Here is a 25,086-nt window from a genome sequence, read left to right on the forward strand (position 1 = left end):
TTTTTCTAGGACCAATAGGTGAAAAGTTACACTCATTTTTATAAAACCCCGTATGACCAAAATATTTAATAACTTTGACAACGTCTGACTCCGGCAATTCTTGACCGATAGAGCTGAAAATTTGTGTCCCATATTACTAACCTTGTTTTAAAAGTTTGGTTACTTGACACGAAATTCCTCATAAATGCAATATGTATATCATATAAATTGGGTATTTACCAAATGGGTATTTAAGACTTTTCCCATCTATACAAATTCAAAAACAATTCTTGAACAAAGATATCTTAAAAATATATTTTTAAATTTTTATAATGCCTCCACTAAAATTAAGTTATAATGTCAACGACAACATATACAAAAATCTGAATGGGACCATGGGGATCTTTAAAAAATTACCTTCCAGTTTAAAATTTTTGTCCTTGATGTACAAAATGAATTTTTTGTTCGAAACAAAAAATAAATTGTTCGTCGAGAATTAATTTTAAATTTGTGTGAAAATACTGAAATTATAATATAGTCGCTGAGACTATATTATAATTTTAGTGTTAGTATTAGAAAAATTCAAGATACCTTTTTTGAGATATACTTGACTCAAATATGTTTTTGAATTTATTATCCTTATTTAAAAACAATACAATTTTTTTCTCAAAAATTGTCAAGCTAGAACTCATAGCCATTAATTTGAGACCAAGATTAATAAAATCGAACAATTTATTTAGAAATGCAATATAATCTAATTAATTAACGATTTTGAAAATTCTTTAGAACTTTGAATTTTGTATTTATTCAAGGAGTATTTCTTCAAGTCGGAGAGGGTAAGGGGCGAACCCTGTACCAAAACACCAAATGTTTAGAATTGATACAATATATACATATTCTATGGTGTAAAGCTTAAAACCACGTCAGTATGTTAAAATCTTTGACCTTCGTAAATAATGCGTTATGAGTAAAAAATTATATCTAAAAAATATCAAAAAAATAATAATAATAATAATAATAAAAAATACATAAATAATAATAATAATAATAATAATAATAATAATAATAATAATAATAATAATAATAATAATAATAATAATAATAATAATAATACATAATAATAATAATAATAATAATAATGAGATTATTTCAGTGTATAAAAAATATTTAGCTAAACATTTTTGACAATTTTGCAACCAAATTGTTATTTCTTGAATGATTCTATCAGTTACGCTTTCGAAAATATTCTTTTTATCAGCAAAATCAGACCATATATAATGGAAATTTTATTAAAATTCTGTGAAAACCCATGATTTTTTCAAACTTACAGAAAATAAACAACAATTGAATTAAGGTCTTTTAATATAATGCAATTTATACTCACATTTCCAAGTTTCAGCTTTGTTTTTACACCTTTTTCTGGTTTGTAGTGACCAGAAAGTTGGTAAAGCACCGCCCTGCTTCGCCTTCTACCCATATTACAGCCTGCTGGTACATTTAAATTGTTACATTCACTTCCCTCTTCGTCGCCATCCATTGTAGATCCACCAATTTCGCCACTTAAACCTGGAAGTCCTCCTAAACCAAGCATACCAGCGTTTGAGCCGGCACGAAAACGTGCGCCCAAAAGAGCAGCTGTAAGGGCAAAAACTTACAAAATGAAGCAAACAAATGAACAACACAGGTAAAGTGCGCACGAACATCAAGACAAGCGATGAAAATGTGCAGATAACAAACATGAATGAAACACCCAAAAATTTAAAAAAAGGCAGAAAAGAAAAAAACATTTAGTTATTAGGATTTTAATATAATTTTATTACATTCAAAATACATAATAGCCTAATTCACAATCTTGTGTAAATCTTCTTGCATCATTGCATTTTTAAAACTTAGTATATTTTTGCGCTACACTAAAGCTATTGATTTGCACAAACACAATCAAAGAAAAATTACAGTTTGTGCAAACCAATTGGCTGTGTGACCAATTTAACAAATATTCATACATATGTATGTACACTGAAAAGCTTTTGCCACTGTTTATAAAATAAACATCATTAAAAAATATAGAACAACGAAAAATAATAAATTCGGATCATAAATTAATTTTTGGAGATTTTTTAATGTGATTCCCAAGATTCAGCGGAAAGCCCCCATTCCGCCTACGATCACATAAAACTGTCATTCAACTCGCAAACACCTCAGCTCCAATAACGGGAGATATCGTTACGATATATCCAGTATTTCCAACGATACCGAATTATTGTCAAAAATTAAAGTTTCTAACCCACAGTGCGCTGTTATTATTTTACAAAGCCTAAGACAAAGTCTTTTGAAAATTTAAAAAATCGGTCTATTATTTCACTTAGACTCCATACAACTGTAAATCCCGAATAGGCCTTTAGAGCTTATTTAAAATAATAATAAAAAATAAAAAAATAAATAATACATGACGTTGCCATGTATGGCAGATTCGATCTAGGACTAGGATCAGTACATCCCACATATAAATATTCTTTCAGAATATTTATATGTGGGATGTGGGATTTCTCGTTTAAAGTCATTGGTTCAGGAAAAAGGCGAAGTTAACCCATTAATGCCCACGACAATCTACGTAAGGTAAAAAATGTGAAATTCTGATATGACAGTTTACTTGTGTATATCAACCGATTTAAGTTAAAATTTTTTTCTATCTTGCCTGGTTAGGATTTTAGAAAACGTTACATATACGTAACAGTGGGCATTGCCCACGAAATTTTGTCCCTTAAGTATTTTAAGTAAAAGTTATATTTTTTTACAAAAATCGTAAAAAAACTGGTTAATTATTAAGTTTTAAGTAGGGTTGTCATTCGATTAAAAATTATTCGATTAATCGAGGAAAAAAAAATTTTTTTTCTTCGAACGAATAAAAAATTTCCAATTTAGAATAAAGAATAATTCGAAAAATTTTTGTCGATTATTTGAATGTTACTTTTTGCGAATATTTTATTATACATAGCATTGAAATTATGTTAATATTTTGTGAAACAAGTAATTACACATTAGAGTGATTCAAGCTTGTATGTATGTATATTTTTGCTCAAATTTGGCCATTTAGTAATAAATTTTGAACTTTATTGTAAAGGAATAGTATTGTGCACAGAGTAAGCATTTCGGAAAGATATAAAACACAAAAATAGCTTGAAAACTTTATTTATTATTAATGTAGATTTTTTGTTTTATTTCTGTTATTCCTCTAATTATATAGAGCATTATTCAAATAGATAGTGCTTTTTCGAATTTTTGAACTTTGGTGTTAAATTGTTCCCAAGTGCCTTTAAGGGTTAATCTACCTTTTTTCACTCTATTTTAAATATCGGACTATATACGATAAATTCCAGTCATTTTTGGTAAATATAGCCGACAAATAAATATTATTTCGATATGGTACACTAAAAATTCCCAAATATTGCAAAATTTGACCTTGAACTCCACAGTTTATAGGTTAAGAATGTCCGATTTTAATAAAACTTCGGATATATATTTTATATTATCTGGACTAAAATACTTTGATAATACTTTATTTCAAATGTACATAATTAATGAATAAATACGTATTCTCTAAAATATTACAAAAAATGCGATTTTCCTGAAATCCGCCGAGTTCAATACAGCTAAACTGTAAGAATTACTGATCTAATTTTTTACCGTTTAATATTCTTATCTATTGTCAATAAATCCCCATGAGATCTCCTAAAAATTTTGAAATTTGTTTAACAAAGTTTCAACTGAAATTAGAGATTTGAAACGGACGTTGAAAAAATCAAAGTTAGCATTATCTTATAAGAGAAAAAAACTAATATTCGAGTAATTATAGTTATATTTTAAGTAACAAAATGTTTTTTTAGTCACATTTCGAATTTATGTGCTGTGAGACACGTTAATGGCCTGGGGAATTTGCAATAACTTTTAAAGTCTCCAAGCAATTTTTGTGTTTTATATCTTTCCGAAATGCTTACTCTGTGCAAATTACGATTCCATTACAATAAAGTGCAAAATTTATTACTAAATGGCCAAATTTGAGCAAAAACTGAAAAAAATCGATGTTTTCCCCTTGTAAAGGCACTTGGAAACTTCAGAGTCGTTGTGGCACCTGTTAACGTTATCCTATCAGCCTAATATTTTATATGACATAGTTTTACAACCCAAAGAACAATTCTAGAGGGGGACGGGCAAAAATCGCAATTTCGTTTTTTGAAGCACTCTATTATACATATATGTTACTAGCTATACACAGTGTGCTTTGCTACCCTAAAAGCATTATAAATCTCTTTAACTTTCATATTTACTTTTCATGGGAGAAACCACTATCATTACACACATTTTTAATTTTGTACCATTATTTATGGTTGGTACATTCTTTTTCTTAAATGTTTACAGTTCTACCTTTTAAAGATTCCCAGATATACTAATTTCAGTTTTAATTTATATGGGAGGTGCAACGCCCGTTATTGCTAGTTCAACAATTTTTTTTTCCAAATGCTCATAGTTACAATGCTTTTCAAGACATACGAATTTTTGTATTTAATTCATATGTGAATTAAATTTATTATCCAAATTTATTAACCAAATGTTCACATGGATGAAAAAGTTGTTCGTGCAAAAATTAAGGATTCTAGCTCCAATGACGACCCAAATATGTAAACATATTAGAATTTTTTTTGTATTTAATTCATATGAGAGGTGCCATGCCATCTAATGCTAGTCCTCGCATTTTTCCTTAAAATATTCATATGGATGTCAAAATTGTCCTCACAAATCTAGTTGTACCATATTCCGAGATATTCGACTTTTAAGGAAGTGTGCGTGGCACCTCTCCGACTTGCAATAAAAAAATAAAAAGTAGCCTATTGTTTCTTCCAGATATAGAGGAACATACAGTGAAACAAACAAACAAACATACATTGATTTTTATGTATATATATTTATAGATAATTGAAACAAAACTTTTACTACTTTTTGCAGTTTATAAAAATTTTTGTTTTGCAATGTTAAAAATAAAATGGTTCTAAAGTGATTCTCTTAATTTTTTAAATGTTTATAATAAGTGAAACCGATAAACATTATTTAATTTAAGTATCTGTCTTTTCACAAGAAAGACAACAATTTCTAAGTATACTGAACCCTGTTTTCTGGGCAAGGAGATACCGGTGATTGACAGAGTGTACCCCTTCACCGAAAAATGGTGACACCACATAGAGGACAGGATCAAAAAGGCATATCGGTGCTGGGCAAATTATAGGCAGGAAATGACATTATATGACATAGGTTTTAATTAGTAATTGGACTAATTCTAGCTTATGCTTCAATAATCTGGTTGACTTCTTTGGACAAAAAGTGTAATATCAAATTACAACAGGGAGTTTAGCGTACATGCTGCTTGGGTACAAGTGGTGCCATAAGCACAACGTCAAGCAAGGCTCTAGAAACGTTGATAAATATTCCACCCATTGAAAAATATGAGGCGGCACTTACAACCGAACTGGTGAACTGGCCAAAAGCGGTAATAGGACACGTCGTCAATGTATACTGGACACATTCGGATGCGCCTGAATACCAGATACAAAATATGTCGGAAACTTTGAAACACTGAGCCCAAATAGAATGTCTTGGTGCAGCAGAATATTTCTCACGAACACTGATTGGGAAATTCTTAGGAATTACGGCCAGGAAACTGAGTCTCAGAACATTGAGAGATAATACATTCAACGGACACTATAAATTATAAAAGCATCTGCTTCCACTTCTAAATCTGTGGAGAAATTTAAAATATGTAGGTTAAGATTCAACTAAGCTACTAATTTATAAGTGCATTAATGTACTAGAACCGTCTTTACCCGTATCTTATGATTTTGAAGGTGTTTGGCAAATTTTATTTATATTTTATTAAATTATTCGAATAAAAATTTTATTCGTTCGAATAATCGAATAATTTTTAAAATTTGATCGACTACTCGAATGAAACATTTTTATTCGAATAATTTTAAAAACGAATAATTGACAACTCTAGTTTTAAGCATAGACTAGCTTATCTGGTATATCATACAATTTGTTTTCATATAAAATAAAAAATAATTTAAAAGTATAAAATTTTAATTCTTGGAATTTTGTAATTTTTGTAAATTCAATTCATGAATTTAATGAAATTTGTGTATTTTTTACAGCAAGAGATATATTGACTAACATTACACATTTTGTATACTTTTTCCGAAAGTCCTTGGCGCTAGAATCCCTGCATTTCCCTTAATAAACCAAGAAAATGGTCATAATTTTCAGTACATGCTTCATTTTTGAATGATAGTAGCAACTACCCAGCAAAAACTGGGTAATAGCTTTCAATTGTAATTACTTACCTAACAACATACTTTTCAATGACTACTACATATCGCCTGGATTACATAGAAGTGGTCTAATAAGGTCTTACTAATAATGTATTAGATAAATACTTTCTAATTCATTAGTCATCTTGCCAGTAAAGATATAGAAGTTGTATACGTTTTTTCATGCGATTTACAATGACTACTTTTTCTAATTACTTGTAATCGTTTGTGGTAAGTACTTGCCTCCAATGTTAAAATAATGACTTAAAATGCTATTGTGTAAGTATGGTAATGGTAATGAAAGTTTTTACTGGGTATATTCCGATTTTCTCGTAAAAATATGTACTATTTAAGATTCGCCAACTGTGCCTAGACCAAGTTTTAATGCGGTCAAATGACATATCCTTCACAAAAATCCTTAAAAAAATTTAAAATATCCACGAGAGGACGATTTAATAGAAACATTTACATCAAAAATATATTGCTTGTCATCAAATATTATTTCAAGAAAATATATTGTTTTATCTTACGTTAAAAACCCATTCCTCTGATAAAAAGCTATTTTTGGAGCAGATTTCATAAAAAGTAAGCAAGTTGTTCATTATTTATATCATATGTAGAGGGGGACAAAAAGTAGTGAGAACTGCCCATTGTTACATACACGTAACAGCTTAGTTGTCCTCTTTATAAGTCTCCGCAAGGACATGGTTTATGTTTTTAAACAATTAGGTAATAAACTTTGATTACTTCTTTATAAGTTTACGCAAGAAACTTTTTTAAAAACTACCTACATAGAAGTTATTAATATTCTAAGAATTGATTCCTCGAAAAATATGAGTTTTTGCAGGTTTACGGAATAGACACTTTACAAAATAACCCAAAATTACAATCCTATAGGCAAAAATTACTCAAATTCGATTTCAATCGTTAAGAACGTGTTAAGACAAACTATCCATCAGAAAAAAGTAACTTTGCATTCTCCACTTCTGAGCATTTCGAGTCCAAATTCGAATTAATTTGCGATACGTATATGTATGCAACTGTGGGCCAGGTATGGAAAATGAGATTTTGTTTCAGTATCAAAAAATATTTCTGTGGGTACTTTTTGGGATCTCAGAGTAGTAAAATATTTGTTTTTGCTGAAAGTTGGTAATTTCTTAAATACATTTGCATATATTTAGACATTTTTAAACAATCAACAAAGGAAGTAGAAAGGGCATTATACATATGTTAAAATGATGAATCTTTGTCCGTCCCTCAATGTTAACCTTTTAGATACAATTTGATCAAATTTCTTGTTCAGGAAATGGGTATATAGTATCACATAGCTACCATCAAAATATTACTCCGATATTGTACTTTGTTAATATGTATATTAAATTTAAAGCAGTCATGATACAATTAATTAATGAAATTCAGGTCAAATTTGGCAGTACAGAAGGATGAATTTAGAAATTCAACTTAACTGTTATAATTGAGCTACAAGTATTAGTAACGATAGTTTATTTCCATAAACCAATAATTCTATAATACCTCTTAACAGCCTGATTTTTTTGTTTGAGCGGAAAAAAAATTAATGTTATAAAACTTAGGCTGATGTCAGAGTGCCTGCTACAAGCAATGCGAAGCTTTGCGCTACAAACCTTTCCTTGTGTTTTCTTATGTGTCATGTCAGAGTGAAAGCGAAGCTTGATGCGAGAAAACACAAGCAAAAGTTTGTAGCGCAAAGCTTCTCATCGCTTGTAGCGCTCACTCTGACATCAGCCTTACATTTCTAAGCAACGTTTGTTCTAAAACTTTTGTTCATATGTTGTAGAGGAGTCACCAGTCACCCGGTCATCCAAATTATAAATATTATAAAACTTGTTTTTAAAAATCAATGTATGTTTGTTTATTTGTTTGTTTGTACCTTATAGGATGCTAAATCACTAAAGCGATCTTCTTGAAATTTTCACTGTATGTTCCTCTATATCTGGAAGAAACAATAGGCTACTTTTTATTTTTTAATTGCAAGTGGGAGAGGTGCTACGCACACTTCCTTAAAAGTCGAGTGTGGTACAACTAGAGTCCTAAAAATTTGTATCGACAATTTTGGCATCCATATGAATATTTTATGGAAAAAGGACTAGCATTAGGGGGCGTGGCACCTCCTGTATGAATTAAATACAAAAATTTGTATATTTAGGAAACGCTTAAATCGAGAATCCACAAATTTTGCACTAACAAATTTGTCATCCATGTGGAAATGAGATGCATTGCTTACATCTAAAAAAGTGGCTTTTAAAACTAGATTTCTTTAATTGAGGTAATGTTGAAGATACAGCGAGCGTCAAAAGAAAGTGTACAGCTATTTTATTTGCATAAAAACTTATGTTGCAGTATAATTATTGATAAAACCGTAAATGGTCCAATTTTTTTTCTATTGCTTTTCATGTTAATAAAATATATATCCCGAAGTAATGATCAGAGTTTTGACCCACTTTTGTAAAATTTATCCAGTTTTGTTGATTAATTTTTGATATGAAAGTAAGGTTTCTTAAGAGGCTTTCTGGTATGTAGAGTGTTTATTAAAGTGGTCTTTGAATTGAACTCATATCCACTAGATTCCCTGGTGTAACTGTTATACTTTTCGATAATTCCACAACAATTCTTCTAATTTCAAATTTGAAATTTTAAAGATACTTTGAGAGTATCAAATAAGACTCGGGAGTATCACGGTACTTTTGAATATGAAATAGTATCAAAAAAGTACCATCGTACCAATTTTGCCATCTCTGCTGTAGGCTTTAATGGGTTAAGCGAAACGACGTAAATCTAAATTTAAATAACTTTAATATACCAAACGTATGAGAAGAATTTTATTATAAAAGTACAGTTTTTTATTACTTTTTGTATCCACAAGGAAGGAATTTTTTGTATAAAGTTCATTTTTAGAATGATTAACTAAAATTCGTGTTCGTTTACAAATTATTTTTTACTAGTTTTACTATTTCTTAAGTTTTCCGTTTTTGTACACAAAAAATTATAAAATATAGTAAGCTCTTCAAAATAAAATAGTAAATTTTGGTGTAAATATTTTTTTGAGTAGAAATTAGTAAAACAAAATTTGTTCTAGATTGTTTTTTTTTAATAGTTTCATACAATTTGTTATTAATTTTTCAATATAATGACAATAAGGGTTTTCATTTAAACGCTTAAGTTTCCCATTTGTGCAAGTGGGCAAGTTTATTCGACATGTTTCATGAAACCCCTGTTCAAATTCTGTTCAATTATTTATTCCAGAACTTTTCTGGCTAAAGAGGATTAATGAATTTACTCTTCGTAAGTACGGGAACCGAAAAAACAAAATTTCTCTTTCAATAAATTTGTATTGAAGTTTATTCATATAAATTTCTATTGAAATTAAAATAAAATTTAAAAACTGCAATCACACATACTTATTTATGAAAATTAATCAAAAATATCAAACATTTTTTGTTTTCAATGTATTTTTTTAAACAAATAAATTATTTGACAATTTTTTTCTATTTGCCAGCAAAAAATGTTTTGGCTAAAACCTGCAAGTTCTGGCAAAGAGAAAATAATTTTAATTGCCCAAATTTGTTCTCTTTTACAATTTCTGGTAAAAACCTGCAAACTTGACAAGTAAAGGAACAAAGCTAATATTTATAAACATTTTACAGTAATGTCAAACGAAATCAAAAAATAAAAAATAAATCATTTTAACAAAAAATTGTACAAAATATGTTAAAAACGTGAATATTCAAGTCTATAAATTCAAAAGTGAACAATAGTGAACAGATTTATTAAATGCACAATGAGTTTGCTCAAGTTTGCCAGTCTAAATAGTCGCTCAAACTTATAAAGGTTGTGCAAATCAATGTTCATACAATTCAATTGCGAGAATAGAAACATGCACAGGTTGCACAGTTTACGAGGGTTTTGAACGTTTAAATGAAAACCCTTAATGAAACAAAATTTAATTGAATTTTGTTCATTTTCTTATAATATTTTTGAAATTATTTTTCACTTATATTACTACTTTTACTAGAAATGTATTCAAACAAACCTAAAATATAAATATGGGCAATTTCATGTGACCCAACTCCAAAAATCGATTTTGACGAAATTTGCACTAAGGTTAGTACTATTGGATAGTAGGTCAGACACAAATTTTCAGCTCTATCGTTCAAGAACTGCCGGACTTAGAGGGGGACATTTTTGTCATACAGGGTTTTATTCAAATGAGTAACTTTTCACCTATTATTCAAAGGAGTTCAGATAGCTATTTCTTCATTCTTTCCAAAAAAATTTAATTTAATTAAATTTTTTTTTTTTTTCAAAATGGGCCCTTTTTTTGCATAAAAGAAAACTTAAACAAATTCCTTGAAGGCCTTTATAGTCCCATAATGGGATGCGAATGGGTAATCTATCAAAAAAATTATTTTTTAACTCAAGAATAAAATTTTTTTCAATATTTGAAATTCGCATATCTGAGAAACTACCCATTAAAAACTTTAATTACCATGTAAGAAGTTAAAATGCTAAAATTTGCTTACACAATAGCATTTTAAGTCATTATTTTAACATGGTGATATCATTGGAGGCAAGTACTTACCACAAACGATTACAAGTAATTAGAAAAAGTAGTCATTGTAAGTCACATGAATAAACGTATACAGCATCTGTATCTTCACTGGAAAGATGACTAATGAATTAGAAAGTAGTTATATAACAGATTATTAGTAAGTCCTTATTAGATTACTTCTATGAATTCCAGACGTAATCCATGTAGTAGTCATCGAAAAGTATGTTGTTAGATAAGTAATTACAATTGAAAGCCATTACCCAGTTTTTGCTGGGTATTAGAGCTAAAATTCTCTAATTTTGTAAGAACAACTTTTGCATTCATGCGAATATTTTGGTAATAAATTGGCGGACTAGCAATAGGGCGCATGGCACTCCCTTATGAAATAAACAGAACAGTTCGTTTATCTGGGAAACTATTAGAGTTATAATTTTCAAATTTTGCACGATGAACTTTAAAGTGAACATTTCGGAGAAAAATGGGCAAACTTTCATTAGAGGGTCTTGGAACCTATCATATCAATAAAATACAAAAAAATCGTATATCTGAGAAACTATTAGAGCTAAAATCTACAAATTTTGCACGAACAACTTTGACATAAATGTGATATTGGCATGAATTAAACACAACAATTCTTTTATCTGTGAAAAAATTTGAGCTGGAATTTTCAAATTTTGCGCGAGGGACTTTAACATCCATGTGAACATTTTGGGGGGAAATGAGCGGACTTTCATTGCATTAAATACAGAAATTCATACACAGGCAACTCCCGGTATACCGAATGATAAAAAAAATCATTATCGTGGAATTATTTTTACTTTATTTAAATGATAAAAAAAACATTCAAATTGATGTATAAAATTATTACTTTAAAATTTATTTCAACCAACAAATAACATTTTGATCTATAGGAATAAAAAAACTTGATTTTTTAAGGTATTTTTTCTTTTTATTCGTTGTATTGAATATAAAACTTCTTAAACGTTTGCTATATACATACATATGTATGTTAAAAATTTGGCTAATGAGCCAATTCAAACGCTTTCCACAGACGTTGGTCATATCTCGGAGACTAGTAGGAATTTTTTGAAGAAGGCTAGAAAACCAATGTGGCCACATAATATTAAAATGTTTAAAAAAAATTAAATATATATTTATTGGTTTTAATTTGGGATTTTTTCATTTCCTTTAGCATCATTAATGGCGTTTTGTCAATGATGCGTTAATTCGAAATTTCCCGTTTTTCTCGGGAATGATTAAACAAATTTACTTCTGTAAAATTAAAGAATTTAATTTTTGAGACACATGTATACAGTCACGGTGACTAAAAAGTGGGAAATTGGTAGCTAATACCACATTTTTATTGACATTTTTGGGATCACCACACCAAATAATGCTAGTATTAGTTAAAATTATTTGAAAAGCTTTTTCGTCGTTGGCCTGTGTTATTAACGAATGTGACAGAAAAAAATATACTTCTATTAAGTTCAATAAAACTCAAACCGCTCAATACCGCATACACTCCAGCTCACTTAAATAATTTTTTGAAAAAAATAACGGACTAATTAGTTATATTAAAATTTTAATTAAGGTATTTTCAGACTACAATACTGAGTATTAATACTTGTCAAAAATGTTTGTATCATAATACAATTTACTAGTCTAAATATAATTTGTAATTTGATTTTCAGAAGTATTACTGATTTTTTTGGCATACGGTCGGTATTCATAAATTTTTTAAAACAATTCAAAAACTTTTTATTTTCAAACGTATTCGGTATGTATTTTATAAATACAATAAAAAACAAACAAAAAGTGTAAAATACATTAAAAATAAGAACGAAAAGTGCATAAATAATTGAAAATTGGATAAAAAATATTACAAATATTATAGTGTAAACATAAAATGTATTTTTCGGATTGATTTTTTGAAAATGCGAATTATTTTCATAATATTTTTAATTTGAAGTGTGTTAATACTCAGTATTGTAGTCTGAAAATACCTTTAATAGCATAATGTCTTATGTACCACTAGATAGACAATACTTAATAACCGATTTTTAATAATTTTTTCTAAAACACTACGTTTTTGAACAATATATTTTTTTTGGCTCATTTGAATAGGTTCATCATCAATAATTGACAAAAACAACAACAAAATGCATTTTTCATGAAACTTTTTTATTATTATAAAAATTTTTAAAAGGTTTTAGAAAAGATTTAGTAAGGAACATATCCGCCATTACTTGATATAACTTCGAAAATTCAAAGTGATCAAGAGCTATAAAGATTCTTAAGTAATCACAAGGAAATTTCGGTCCAAGCCTTTGTAGTTCATATGCACTTTACGAGAAAGAATATCTGAAACATTTTTCAATAATAAATAGGCGAGAAGATTATGGAGGCCACCCCAAAATTTTTACATTCTGGCATGTAATCCATCCATTTACAGCCCTGTCGGTATGGATCGGGGCATCATATTTTTGAAATATCCACGGCAAGGGTTCAAAGATATCCGAAAATGTGAAAAAGCATTGCAATTCTTACTAAATGAAAGAAATTGAAGCTCACATGCTTCATAATACTAAAATGTCCGCCACTACATCCCACATCCCCCGCAGCTATGCGGAAGGCTCAGGTAGAGCTCTTCCTTTCAAAAATCATAAAAATAATGATTACATCGATCTGGACCTTCTAAATTAAACTTTTTTTCATTCGAAAAAGCATGATGTTGATATTGCATTTTATAACCGTGTGTTCATGTGCAAACTGAAGAGGTTTTTTCTTTTCGAGTGGCAATTTGAATGGCTTTTATTAATTTTTTAATATTGTTATATCTTTGACCCTTCTTACAATACGTTTTACTGCAGCTAGGCTTGCTATAACACCCACCTTTTATTCAATTTTTGCTTCAGAATCACATGACTTGGAGCAAGATTTTATGATATCTCTTCTGTCCTCTTTTGTTATGTACGTCTATTAATGCTTTCTTAATATTCAGACTGTTTTCTTATAAAATTGCGAATAACATTCTGAATTTGCACAATTTTTTTGCCAAATTCCCGTGATTGTGGACAGTTTTTAAAAACGCTTAAATTTTGTAATTTTATTCTTTAGTTAATGGCTTACAATTTTTTAAAAACTATTTTGTCTATATTCAGAGACACTAGAATATGAATGGATTTTACCCACTGCCAGCAGTAAACTGATATTATTCTGACTGAACCTAATCAAGTAAGCCAAAAAATATAGCTAAAAAACGTAGTAGTATGTAAGACAAAAATTATTAAAAATTATTGCGATAATTATAGTCTTACCGGTGGTACTTAAGACGTCATGGTATTATTTAAAATTTTTAAATTACTAATTAGTCCATTACTTTTTGTAAATAATTAATTTGAATGTAAACAAAACAGTGAATCTATTTAAGTGAGCGGGAGTTACTCGATATTTATAAATTTGTCCGCTTTTTCCGGAAGTCCTCGCATTAAAGATTTTATAGTTGCTTTCCTAGACTTTTTGGACAAGGTTGTCCACTGACGCTCGGACATGTACTGGCACACCTTTCCTGTGTTTTTTAATTATTTTTATCGAGACTGATGTCTCACACGTGAACATTCTTGAACAGTACCTCTCATAAAAATCTTAACCCGGAACTTGCGAAAATTTCACCTAAACTTTTTCGCTCGTTTTTTTTTTTTTTTTTTTTTTTTTTTGATGTAGTGCATATGGCACCACTTATACCCAAGCCTCTGTCGGTCATCGCTATATTCTTGCCCACAAAATAAGGTATTTAGAAATATTTCTCTTTCTTGTCAAAAGACAGTTTTTCGTCTTCGCCGGGTTAACATTGAGGCCTCACGGTTGGGCCTAGCTCAGCCTTTCTACACAAGTAATTTGGATCATTTCTCCTAAGAAATATAACGATATCATCTGCATAATAGACAGGTCTAAGTTTTTTCGGAGCACCCGGTCAACATAAAACTGGTCTAAGGATTGAATTCGATTTCAATGCATCGAAGGATTCACCTATATAGTGGACAACTTTATTCAGCGCCTTTTCCAACGTCCCTTTACACAAGCATGCTCCTTATATTTTGCTTTTAACCAAGTTATCGACTATCTGTTCCAAGGTTAAAGGTAGGAAGGACGTAAGGCTTATCGATCGATAGGACTTTTGTGTTGCATAGCTAGGTTTTCCTGGTTTGGGTATAAATATTACCCTTGCATCCTGTCATTTAATTGGGGTATTTGCCAATTTTAAGAATGCAGTGAAAATCATTAATAGATGAAATAAAACCAGTCCCGTATCCATCTGCAGCTTTATAGGTCGCAAAACTTTTGATTACATCCTTAAATATGACAGTTGTAACAACTATCTCTGTGCTAGCCTCCCATTCCCCCAATATAGTTTGTTCTATTTTGTCCTTGTTGGGAATTGTTGTAACAGCCCTTCTATTCGGGGGCTTCCCAATTTTTTTAGTGTTAGTGATAACCTCCTCGCTTTTATGATTTGACACCTCAGCAGTAGAAGCTAATGATGCTCTAGTCACCATTTTCGTTATTCTAGTGTCCTTGTCGGGCTTGTTGTAACAGCCCTTCCAATCGGCACTGTCCCAATTTTGAAGATGACAGCTTTAGACGCGAAATAAGCATTACCTTTGTTCTTGACAAGACATGCAGTTCTGGTCGATACCTATTACAAATAGAGTTCCCTCGCGTTATACTTTTGGCTTCCAAGAATTTCCAGTGTGCGCTCATTAGCCAGATTACTGCCCTATCTTTTATGTAGACAGTGGACTTTAAGAGCACCCGAAGCTTCCTCTTCTTCGATAAGATTTTTCATTTGGAGTGTCGTGGGATTGACTCGCTATGATTTAATGAAGCATCTTCTTCAACTTCCTCCTCTGTGCTCCAGAAAGCCGTTTTAAGTAATAGGTACCCAGCAAAAAAAGAACTTCCAAAGAAAAAACCGAAAAAGAAGTAGAATTTACTCTATGGATGTACTGAAAAAGAGCTGCAGAAATGATGTTTTAAACACAGGCTTGTCTTAGCAGGGATGTCCGTTTTATTTGGTTCCAAATTCACTACTTCTGAAGTCATTCTCAAAAGTAATTTTTATGTTATTTTTTTGGAAGTTATTTGGGATTTAATGCGAAATCCCAAAAATTAAATTTTTTAACTGATAAAAATGTAAGAACAAAAAAATATATCTTTAGCATTGAAAAAATATAATTATATTCGCCTTTTCGGAAGTCATAAGGCGACCAGATTTTGGATATGAAAATAGATGACATATGTAAAGACAAGAGTAAAACAATTTTTTGAGTTAAAAAATAATAACAGAAAAAGATTAAGACCATTTTTATGCATTTGTTTTGATAAAATATAAACAAACCAAATTTAAAGATTTTAAGAAAGAAAGGTAAATCATTTGTTTTCTTATTAAACATTTTCGAGTAATTTTGTTGACAACCTATTCCAGTCCTTTATGTATTTGGAAAATAATCACAATTAAAGATTTTTACGTTAAAAGATATATTAATTAAATTATTATTAAAAGTATCCGAATAAGGAATATTTTGCGACAAAATAACATTACTATTGCACAATTTCTTATTTATTTACAAAGTTGATAAACATAATAATTTTTTTTTTATTTTTACTTATCATTTGGTTGATGCCTAAAAATAGTGCTGGCCAATTAGAATATTGTCAAATATTCCTCTATTAATCCAATATTTCCTAGATTAGATTCTTTTTCACAAAATATAACCTTTTAAAATTTTTCTGAGATTTTATTTACAAATTTGTAAACGATAAAATTATAAATTTTAGATTTTACTTTAAATGAAATCATAATTAGTTTTTGATATCAAACTAAATTTAACGAAAAAAGTTGACATCTGAAAAAATGGTCAAAATCAACTTATTGTTGGCTTAAAGTAGGGTTAGTTTACAATAAAAATCTTATATTTGTCAATGGTTTAATGAGGGTATTTTAAGCTATTTGACGTTTATGATTTAAAAAAAATTGTTTTAATTTACAAAAATAAATATTGATCAAGGTTTTGAAAATTAAGATGACAAAAGATGACATATTATGGAAATAGATGACAGAAAGAGGACATACATTTTAAAGATGACAGCCAGTTAAAATAGATGATTGTCCTTTTAAAAAGAGGATGTATGGTCAGCTTATTAAACATCACTTCCAAAAAAGGTAAAAAATTCACTTAGTGCTAATTTAGAAGTGGGAACAACTGTTATTCATTCGGAAGTATTTCGATTCATCCTTTTTGGGATTTACTTATAATGGTGTTGTGAATGCAAAGTTTTTAATTTTCTGATATTTTCTCCTTTCTTATGTGAAAATGGAAAACTGAGTATATATTTTACGATCTCTATTTATACGAGTATTTACACAAAATGAGTCGAAGACGATATAAATAGAATTATAGATTATATTTTGCAAATAGAACAAACAAAATAATTTGCAATTAATAAAAAATATTTACAATTACAATATTTTGCAATCTTAATACACAAGATTGTAAATTATACTAATATAAATACACATATGATACATAATACATACAGTGTCTCACATAAGTATTAAAAAAAATGGAGGTCTAAGACCCATAAAAGTATATGTATTCTAGGTCCTCATTAGATTTTAAGATGAAATTCGACATAAACAAGTATTGACATAAACTATTAGAGCTAGAATCTTAAATTTTTTACTTTCTTTTGAACATTTGAGGAAAAACGTACTTTAAATATGGGGATTGGCACCGCCCATATACATAAAATAAATACAAACTATGGAAATTTCTTAGAGCTAAAATCTTCAAATATTTTATAGGTTACATTAAAATTCAAATTAACGTTTGGGACAAATTGGAAAATTAGTTGGCGTGGAAGGAATATGAAGTAATAGGGGCATTCCACGCCATATGAATTAAATACAAAAAATTAAAATCCAAATTAACGTTAAGAACTATATTCTTAAAAAATCGAAAAGTGGGTTTTTATTTATAATATTTTAATTCTACTATATTAATGGCTCTTCTTCGAGGCAAGGTGGAGTTGGAGACTTCTACAATATATTGTAAATTAAAACAGAAAACCATAATTTACCGATTATTCGGCTAAATTTCGAGCAATAATTTAATATTTGGTAATTCAAACCGTTCTAAGAAGTTTAAAAGGGGCTTAAATGTGAAGGTGGGCCGAGGAACAGATGGAATAATGCCAAGATTATTTCAATTTATCACAAAAAGTTCGCCAATGTTTTTTAAATTCAGTGGGTCCTACAAAGATTAGTGGTTTCTAGAATCAAAAAGTTCTAAAGTTAAATTCTGGGCCCATTTTGAAAAAAAAATATATATTTTGTTTTAATTAAAAAACAATATTGGAAACAATGGAGAAATAGCTATCTAAATTCCTTTTGATAATTTTTGCTAGGACTAATAGGTAAAAAGTTGCACTCATTTAAATAAAACCCTGTATGGCCAAAATGTCTAACTTTGACCCCTAACCCCAATAGTATCCAATAGTACTAACGCAATTTGTTGAAAAAGTAAGTGTTTATAAGTGAATTTTGACCTTCAAGATATTTTCTGAAGGGGTTTTGTATGGGTGCTAGTGTCAAATGAGGCCCGATCGGCAGTATCATTTAGACTTTTATAAAACTAAGTTTTGCCGATTTTTGTTCGGATACCACACCATTTTCAATTGAAAATGAGAACTTTTCATTTCAATTCAATTGAAATTAAGATTTTCCCAGAGACAGAAAATAATTATTATCCATGAAATGTTTGCTTAAAAAAAATCAGTATGAAATGATCGTCCTAGAAATGTTTTGATTTTACCAAAATGTTTCAATAAAAAATTATTTATGTTGTTTGTAATAATACTCACTCAGTAATTTTTATTTATTCAAACAAAAAATAGAAATCAATCAATGATTTTTATTTTTCACTAGCTATACCCAGTGTACTTCGCTACCCTCATCGTAATGGAATGAAATATATATCATTATTGTAAATGTATATATATCTGCAATATCAAAAATTCCCCTCTTAGAGAACTCTTTAAGTTTGATTTTATGATTCTAGTCTCAATATTACAGAAAATTAAAAAAAAACAGTTGAAGAACGAAAAAGTACCAGACAGTGCCTTTTTATATATTTTCATTAAACCAGGATGACGCATGTTTAATTTTCAACCAGAAACTAAAAAAATCGCATACAGATTTTTATACAATCAGGAAGCTGCATGTCCAATTTTATGTTTTTAAGTTCAATATTATAGAAAAGTATTAGTAAAACAACAAAAAAGTACCAAAGTATCCTTTTTTAATTTTCGTTAAATTGGGATACTGCGTGTTTAATTTTATGTTTATATAAACCAAAAGACCTATTTTATTTAATTTCATGTTCCTAAGTTCAATATTATAGAAAATTCAAAAAGTACCAATTAAAGAACGAAAAAGTACCAGAAAATATTCCAGTTTAAATTTTCATTCACTCAAGTCCCTGATTGCTTAGTTTTATGTCTACCAAAGGGCCCACTTTTATAGATTCTAATTAACTCCACATGCTTAATTTCATGTTTCTAGGATCAATATTATAAAAACACAAAAAGTACCTTTTGGAGAACGAAAAAGTACCAAAAAGCGCGCTTTTATAGGATCTCACTTAATCCAGGCTCTAAATGCTTAATTTCATGTTTTTAGGTTCAATATTATAGAAAATTCAAAATGTACCTTTTAAAGAACGAAAGAGTACCAAAAAGTCCCCTTTTATAGGTCCTCACTTAATCCGGGCTCAATTTCACGTTTCTAGGTTCAATATTATACGAAAATCCAAAAAGTACCTTTTGAAGAACGAAAAAGTACCAAAAAGTCCCCTTTTATAGATTCTCATTTACTCCGGGCTCTACATGCTTAATTTCACGTTTCTAGGTTCAATATTATACAAAAATCCAAAAAGTACCTTTTGAAGAACGAAAAAGTACCAAAAGTCCCCTTTTATAGGTTCTCACTTAATCCATCCTCTACATACTTAATTTCATGTTTCTAGGTTCAATATTATAGGAAATTCAAAAAGTACCTTTTGAAGAACGAAAAAGTACCAAAAATGCCCCTTTTAAAGATTCTTATTTACTCCGGGCTCTACATGCTTAATTTCATTTTTCTAGGTTAAATTTTATAGAAAACTCAAAAAGTAGAACGAAAAAGTCCCCTTTTATAGATTCTCATTTACTCCGGGCTCTACATGCTTAATTTCATGTTTCTAGGTTAAATTTAATAGAAAACTCAAAAAGTACCAGTCGAAGTACGAAAAAGTACCAAAAAGTCCCCTTTTATAGATTCTCATTTACTCCGGGCTCTGCATGCTTAATTTCATGCTTCTAGGTTTAATTTTAAAGAAAACTCAAAAAAATACCTGTGTAGAACGAAAAAGTACCGAAAAGTCCCTTTATTATTAATTTCATGTTTCGATTTCAATATCAAAGAAAACTCAAAAAGTACCAGATGAAGAATGAAAAAGTACCAAAAAATATCACTTGGTACCGGGGTTCCAAATAACACCTCATTAGCATATTCAGTGTTTCTAAATCTAAAAATTTTATCTAAATTGGATCATTGTGTTTGAATAAAATCAAATTTCCCGTTTTTACCCCTTTTGGTACTTTTTTTTCTATCCATTAACGAAATAAAAATTCTATTCCAAAATGTTGCAACATCGTAGTGGGAGCCCGTTATTATGTATTTATATGTATAAGTTAATAAACCAAAATCAATGTTTTATGAAAAAGTACCAAAAATAGGTACAATTTTCACCCCTTAAATATCCGAATAACCAAAAAGTACTAAATTTATATTTTTATTTTTTCGTCAAGTTATGAAGGAGTCAAAAAAATTGTTTGAATGTTCACTGGTTTAAAAGATACATGGGGTGCAAAAAAGTACCAAAATACAGTTTTTACCCGTTTATTTCCCAAAGGGGCCGAAATTGAAAAAAGTACCAGACACCTGTACGCTTATTTTTTAAATGAACGACGATAAGCCTTAAACTATTTTTGTATCTTTTCTAGTTTAGGAGATATGAGGTTACCGAATTTACCCGTTTTTACCCTTTTTTCCAAAAATCCCGTCTTAGTGGATCTATTTGGTGGGAGACCAACCCCCTGTCCAAATTTCAGCTCTTTAGCTTTAACCGTTTAGGCTGTGCGATGATGAATCAGTCAGTCAGTAACGTTAGAATTTTATATATATAGATAACAAAGAAAAAAAATCACCTAAAGAATTTTAATTTTCCAATTTTCGAATCTAATTTCTGCACAATTTCAGCAAATTTGGTCGATGATATTAGTGGTAAAGAAATTTTAAAAATTTTCATTAATCTCTGTTTAAGCCCGATCATTTTTAATGTGTTTTAAAGGTAAATATCGCATAATGAGTTTTTAAATTAATTTAAAAAATAAAAATTATTGCCTGATTTTTATTTGAGTCTTATGGTTTACAAATTATTTGTGTTTTTTATTACAGATTTTTATTTAAAAAAGTTCTCAGTAGTTTTTACCGAAAATATAAAAAGTGCAAATCAAAAGCAATTTGTATTTGACAAATCAAATAAAATTTTTAAATTTAATTTTTTTAAATTAAAATAATAACAATTACAGTCTCTGGATTTTCCATTTGAAATTCAGAAGAGAAGATTTGAAAATGGGATTTTTCATTTGAAAATTAGAAAAGAACACTTGAAAATGAGAATTTTCCTTTTAAATAGAGAAAATATCAATTGAAATTGAGATTTTCCATTTGAAAGAACAATTGAAAATGGGAATTTTCATATCCCTTTCTATTGATTTTTTCTGAATTTCAAATAAAATATCTTATTTTAAACTGTTTTTTTCTGAATTTCAAATGAAATATTTAACTTGATATTTTCTGAATTATGAATGAAAATTCTCATTTTCAACTGTTCTTTTATAAATTTCAAATGAAAAATCCCATTTTCAACTGTTCTTTTCTGAATTTCAAATGAAAAGTCTCATTTACAATTGCGCTTTTCTGAATTACTGTTGGAAGTGATGTAGATAATAATAAGCCCTATTCAGGGGATACGGGTGCTAGGCGAAATAATGGACCGATTTTAACTATCAAATTATCTTGAAAATTGCGACTTGTAGCGTGCGCAAAAGGTTGACATGGACACACAGGCATAGCGAAATCGACAGAAGTGATTCTGATTCGATTTGTATACATTAAGGTGGGTGTAGGACCAATATTTTTTGACGATACAAACATCAACACAAACGCATAATACTATAGTGGTGTAGAGTATAAAAATTTAAAAAACCGTCATAGAGTTGAACTCAACGAGTGAATTATTATTTTTCTTGTTATCAAAAGAAAAATCTTGTAAAAAAATATTAAAAAAACATCCAGTTTCGGCTAACATAAAACCTTCAATAATTATTTGTCGAACAAACCGCACAGTACAAAAAAACGAATAAAAGCGTTCCACTAAAGAATCTCTGTGGGTTTCCGACCAACTATTCTTTATTTATCTTCTGTTTTACGATTTCTCATAAGATTTCCATCGATTAAAGGCCAGGGAATTGTTAACTCTCTCCATGGAAACTACTTTTAAGTTTAGGGTTCTACTATGACCAATGTCATGTTGAAATATCTAAGGAATCAGAAATTTCTCTGTAACAAATTGGACTCCAATAGATGCAATTAGATTAAAATCTATACGTCTGAAACTATAAATTAAATGGAGAAAAACTGCGTTTTTAGTTTTTCATTTCGTGATCCTGTGTCCTTTTAAAGGACTTCAAAGTTTTAAAAAGTACATTTTTAAAAAAATATTTAAAAATACTTTAACGATCAAAACAATGCTAAATTTGATGTCAAGAGAACAAGAAGAGTTGTAAAATATTTTGTGTTATTTTTATTTTATTCTGCCATGTTAAAAATGTCCTTAAAATTTTTTTTGAAAAAATAATATTGAAAACTTTAATAAATATTAAAGAATAAAAATTTTAAAAGACATTTTTGATATATTTTTATCCTGACAGTATTTGATCTTAAAGCGAGTAGTGCTAACGTAAAAAGTCTTGTGAAGAGTAAAAAAAGTGTACACCAATAAATAATATCTAACTGTAAAACAAAAGGTACGTATTGTATTTTGTAATAAATTTTGAAAATATACTAGGGTGAGGTGTATACAATAAAGCACTGTTCAGTTATAATCTGGACGCACTGTACTTTGAATTGCAGCGCCTCTGGTGGCAGAAGTAGAAAGCTTTTGAAGTATGTTATTCACCACAGATGTACCGTTATATGTCAAAAATTTCATTCGATTCTGTTGAGGCTTAAAGAAAATACACGCGATGGAACTTGAAACTCGTAAAAAAATTCTGCACAAATTTAATGAAAATCCGACTTGGTCTCGTTCTAAGTTAGCAAAATCGCTTAAAATTGCAAAAAGTACGGTGTGTAGTGTATTAAAAAGATATGAGGAAACCTTGACTATAGAAAGAAAAAAGAAAAATGTAAAAAAGGCAGGTATAAGGAACAAAAAATTGGAGACTAGAGTACTAAGGTCAATTAAAAATAATCCTGGATTATCTGACGCTGATCGTGCTAAAAAATTTAAAACCAGCAGAAGTACTATACGAAGAATTCGCGTAAATGCTAGATTAAAAGCATATCGAACTATTAAATACCCAAACAGAACAGAAAAGCAAGAATCAGTAGCAAAAAAACGTACCAGATTATTATACAGTAATATATTAACCAAATTTAGCGGTTGCATCGTAATGGACGATGAAACATATGTAAAAGCCGATTTTAAGCAAATACCAGGCCAAAAATTTTATGTTTCATCCAGGCGTGGAAATGTAGCCGACAAATTTAAATACACGAAAATGGATAAATTTGGTAAAAAGTTCCTGATTTGGCAAGCAATTTGCAGCTGCGGGTTGAAGAGCAAGGCTTTTGTCACATCCTCTTCAATGACGTCAGAAATTTATACAAAGGAATGTTTACAAAAACGACTGTTGCCTTTCATTAGGTTTCATAAGTCGCCGACTAAGTTCTGGCCGGACCTAGCATCTTGTCACTATTCCAATACCACTATAAAGTGGTACCAAGATAATAACATCGATTTTGTACCCAAGTGGCTTAACCCACCAAATTGTCCACAACTTCGCCCAATTGAAAAATTTTGGGCTATTGTTAAATCTAAATTGAAGAAGAGTGCCAAGGTTATTAAAAATGAGGATTCCATGAGAACAGCTTGGTATAAATATGCTGCTTTAGTTCAAAGGAAAGTTGTGCAGAATTTAATGCGAAGCATAAAGAAACATGCAAGAAATTTCATTCGAAATAAAGAAATTTAAAATTCTTTTAGTTATAATTTTAACCAATAATAAATAATCTTTCATTTTTGATATAAAACTTTTAATTCTGTTGTTTCAATCAAAAGTTATTAACAGTTTTATGCGTCCAGATTATAACTGAACACCGCTTTATTCCGAATAGCCGAATTTAACACAGCTATTTGATATACATATTTACCGACTTACTATATTTATATGGACACAAAATATTTTCTTATTTTTCAGCAATAGAGCTGAGTGATATGGAGGAAGAAATCACAGGGGAGACGCGGGATGCTACATATTATCTTAATTTAAGGTTTTGTGTTTTATTTATTTAAATATATTTTTTAAATTTGTTTTGAAATTTTATATTAAAATAAAAAGTTAAAGAATATAAAAAACATTAAAAAAGCATTATTAAAAGGGTTTTAGTAACGTATAAATAGAATATATTCAATAATGCCTTATATGGGAGCATTAATGAAGCGCATACATAAAGCACAGATCTAATAAAATATAAAATACATGATATAAGTGCAACTAGTTGCTATTAAACAAACGCTTTTTGGATTCAAAACCTATTGTTTTAAGTGGCTCATCTCAAACAAAAAGCAAGTACATTTCGGATTTAGTCTCCCTTACAAAATTGCTTCCAGGCAAGCAGTATTTTTTGCTGGGTTGTTCTCTTGACATTAAATTTGGCATTGTTTGATCAGTAGAAGTATTTTAAAATATTTTTTGAAAAATGTTCTTTTTAAA

At 29.3% G+C, this 25,086-nt stretch overlaps 1 protein-coding gene across 1 annotated transcript in view; it reads right to left on the bottom strand.

The window, feature by feature from the left end:
* Positions 1 to 954: 954 nt before the first annotated feature.
* Positions 955 to 25,086, bottom strand: part of LOC119602298 (potassium voltage-gated channel subfamily H member 3-like) — a 175,284-nt gene continuing 151,152 nt past the window's right edge. Inside the window, exons 6-7 of the mRNA XM_037953730.1 lie at positions 1,364 to 1,629; positions 955 to 960 (exon numbers count right to left, since the gene is read on the bottom strand). Of these exons, the coding sequence (XP_037809658.1) occupies positions 955 to 960; positions 1,364 to 1,629 (272 nt within the window). The remainder of the gene's footprint in view (positions 961 to 1,363; positions 1,630 to 25,086) is intronic.

Source organism: Lucilia sericata, unplaced genomic scaffold (assembly GCF_015586225.1).
Source record: "Lucilia sericata isolate MDLA Ls3-8-SP2 unplaced genomic scaffold, ASM1558622v1 Contig000220F_arrow, whole genome shotgun sequence".
In the NCBI taxonomy this organism is placed as follows: Eukaryota; Metazoa; Arthropoda; class Insecta; order Diptera; family Calliphoridae; genus Lucilia; species Lucilia sericata.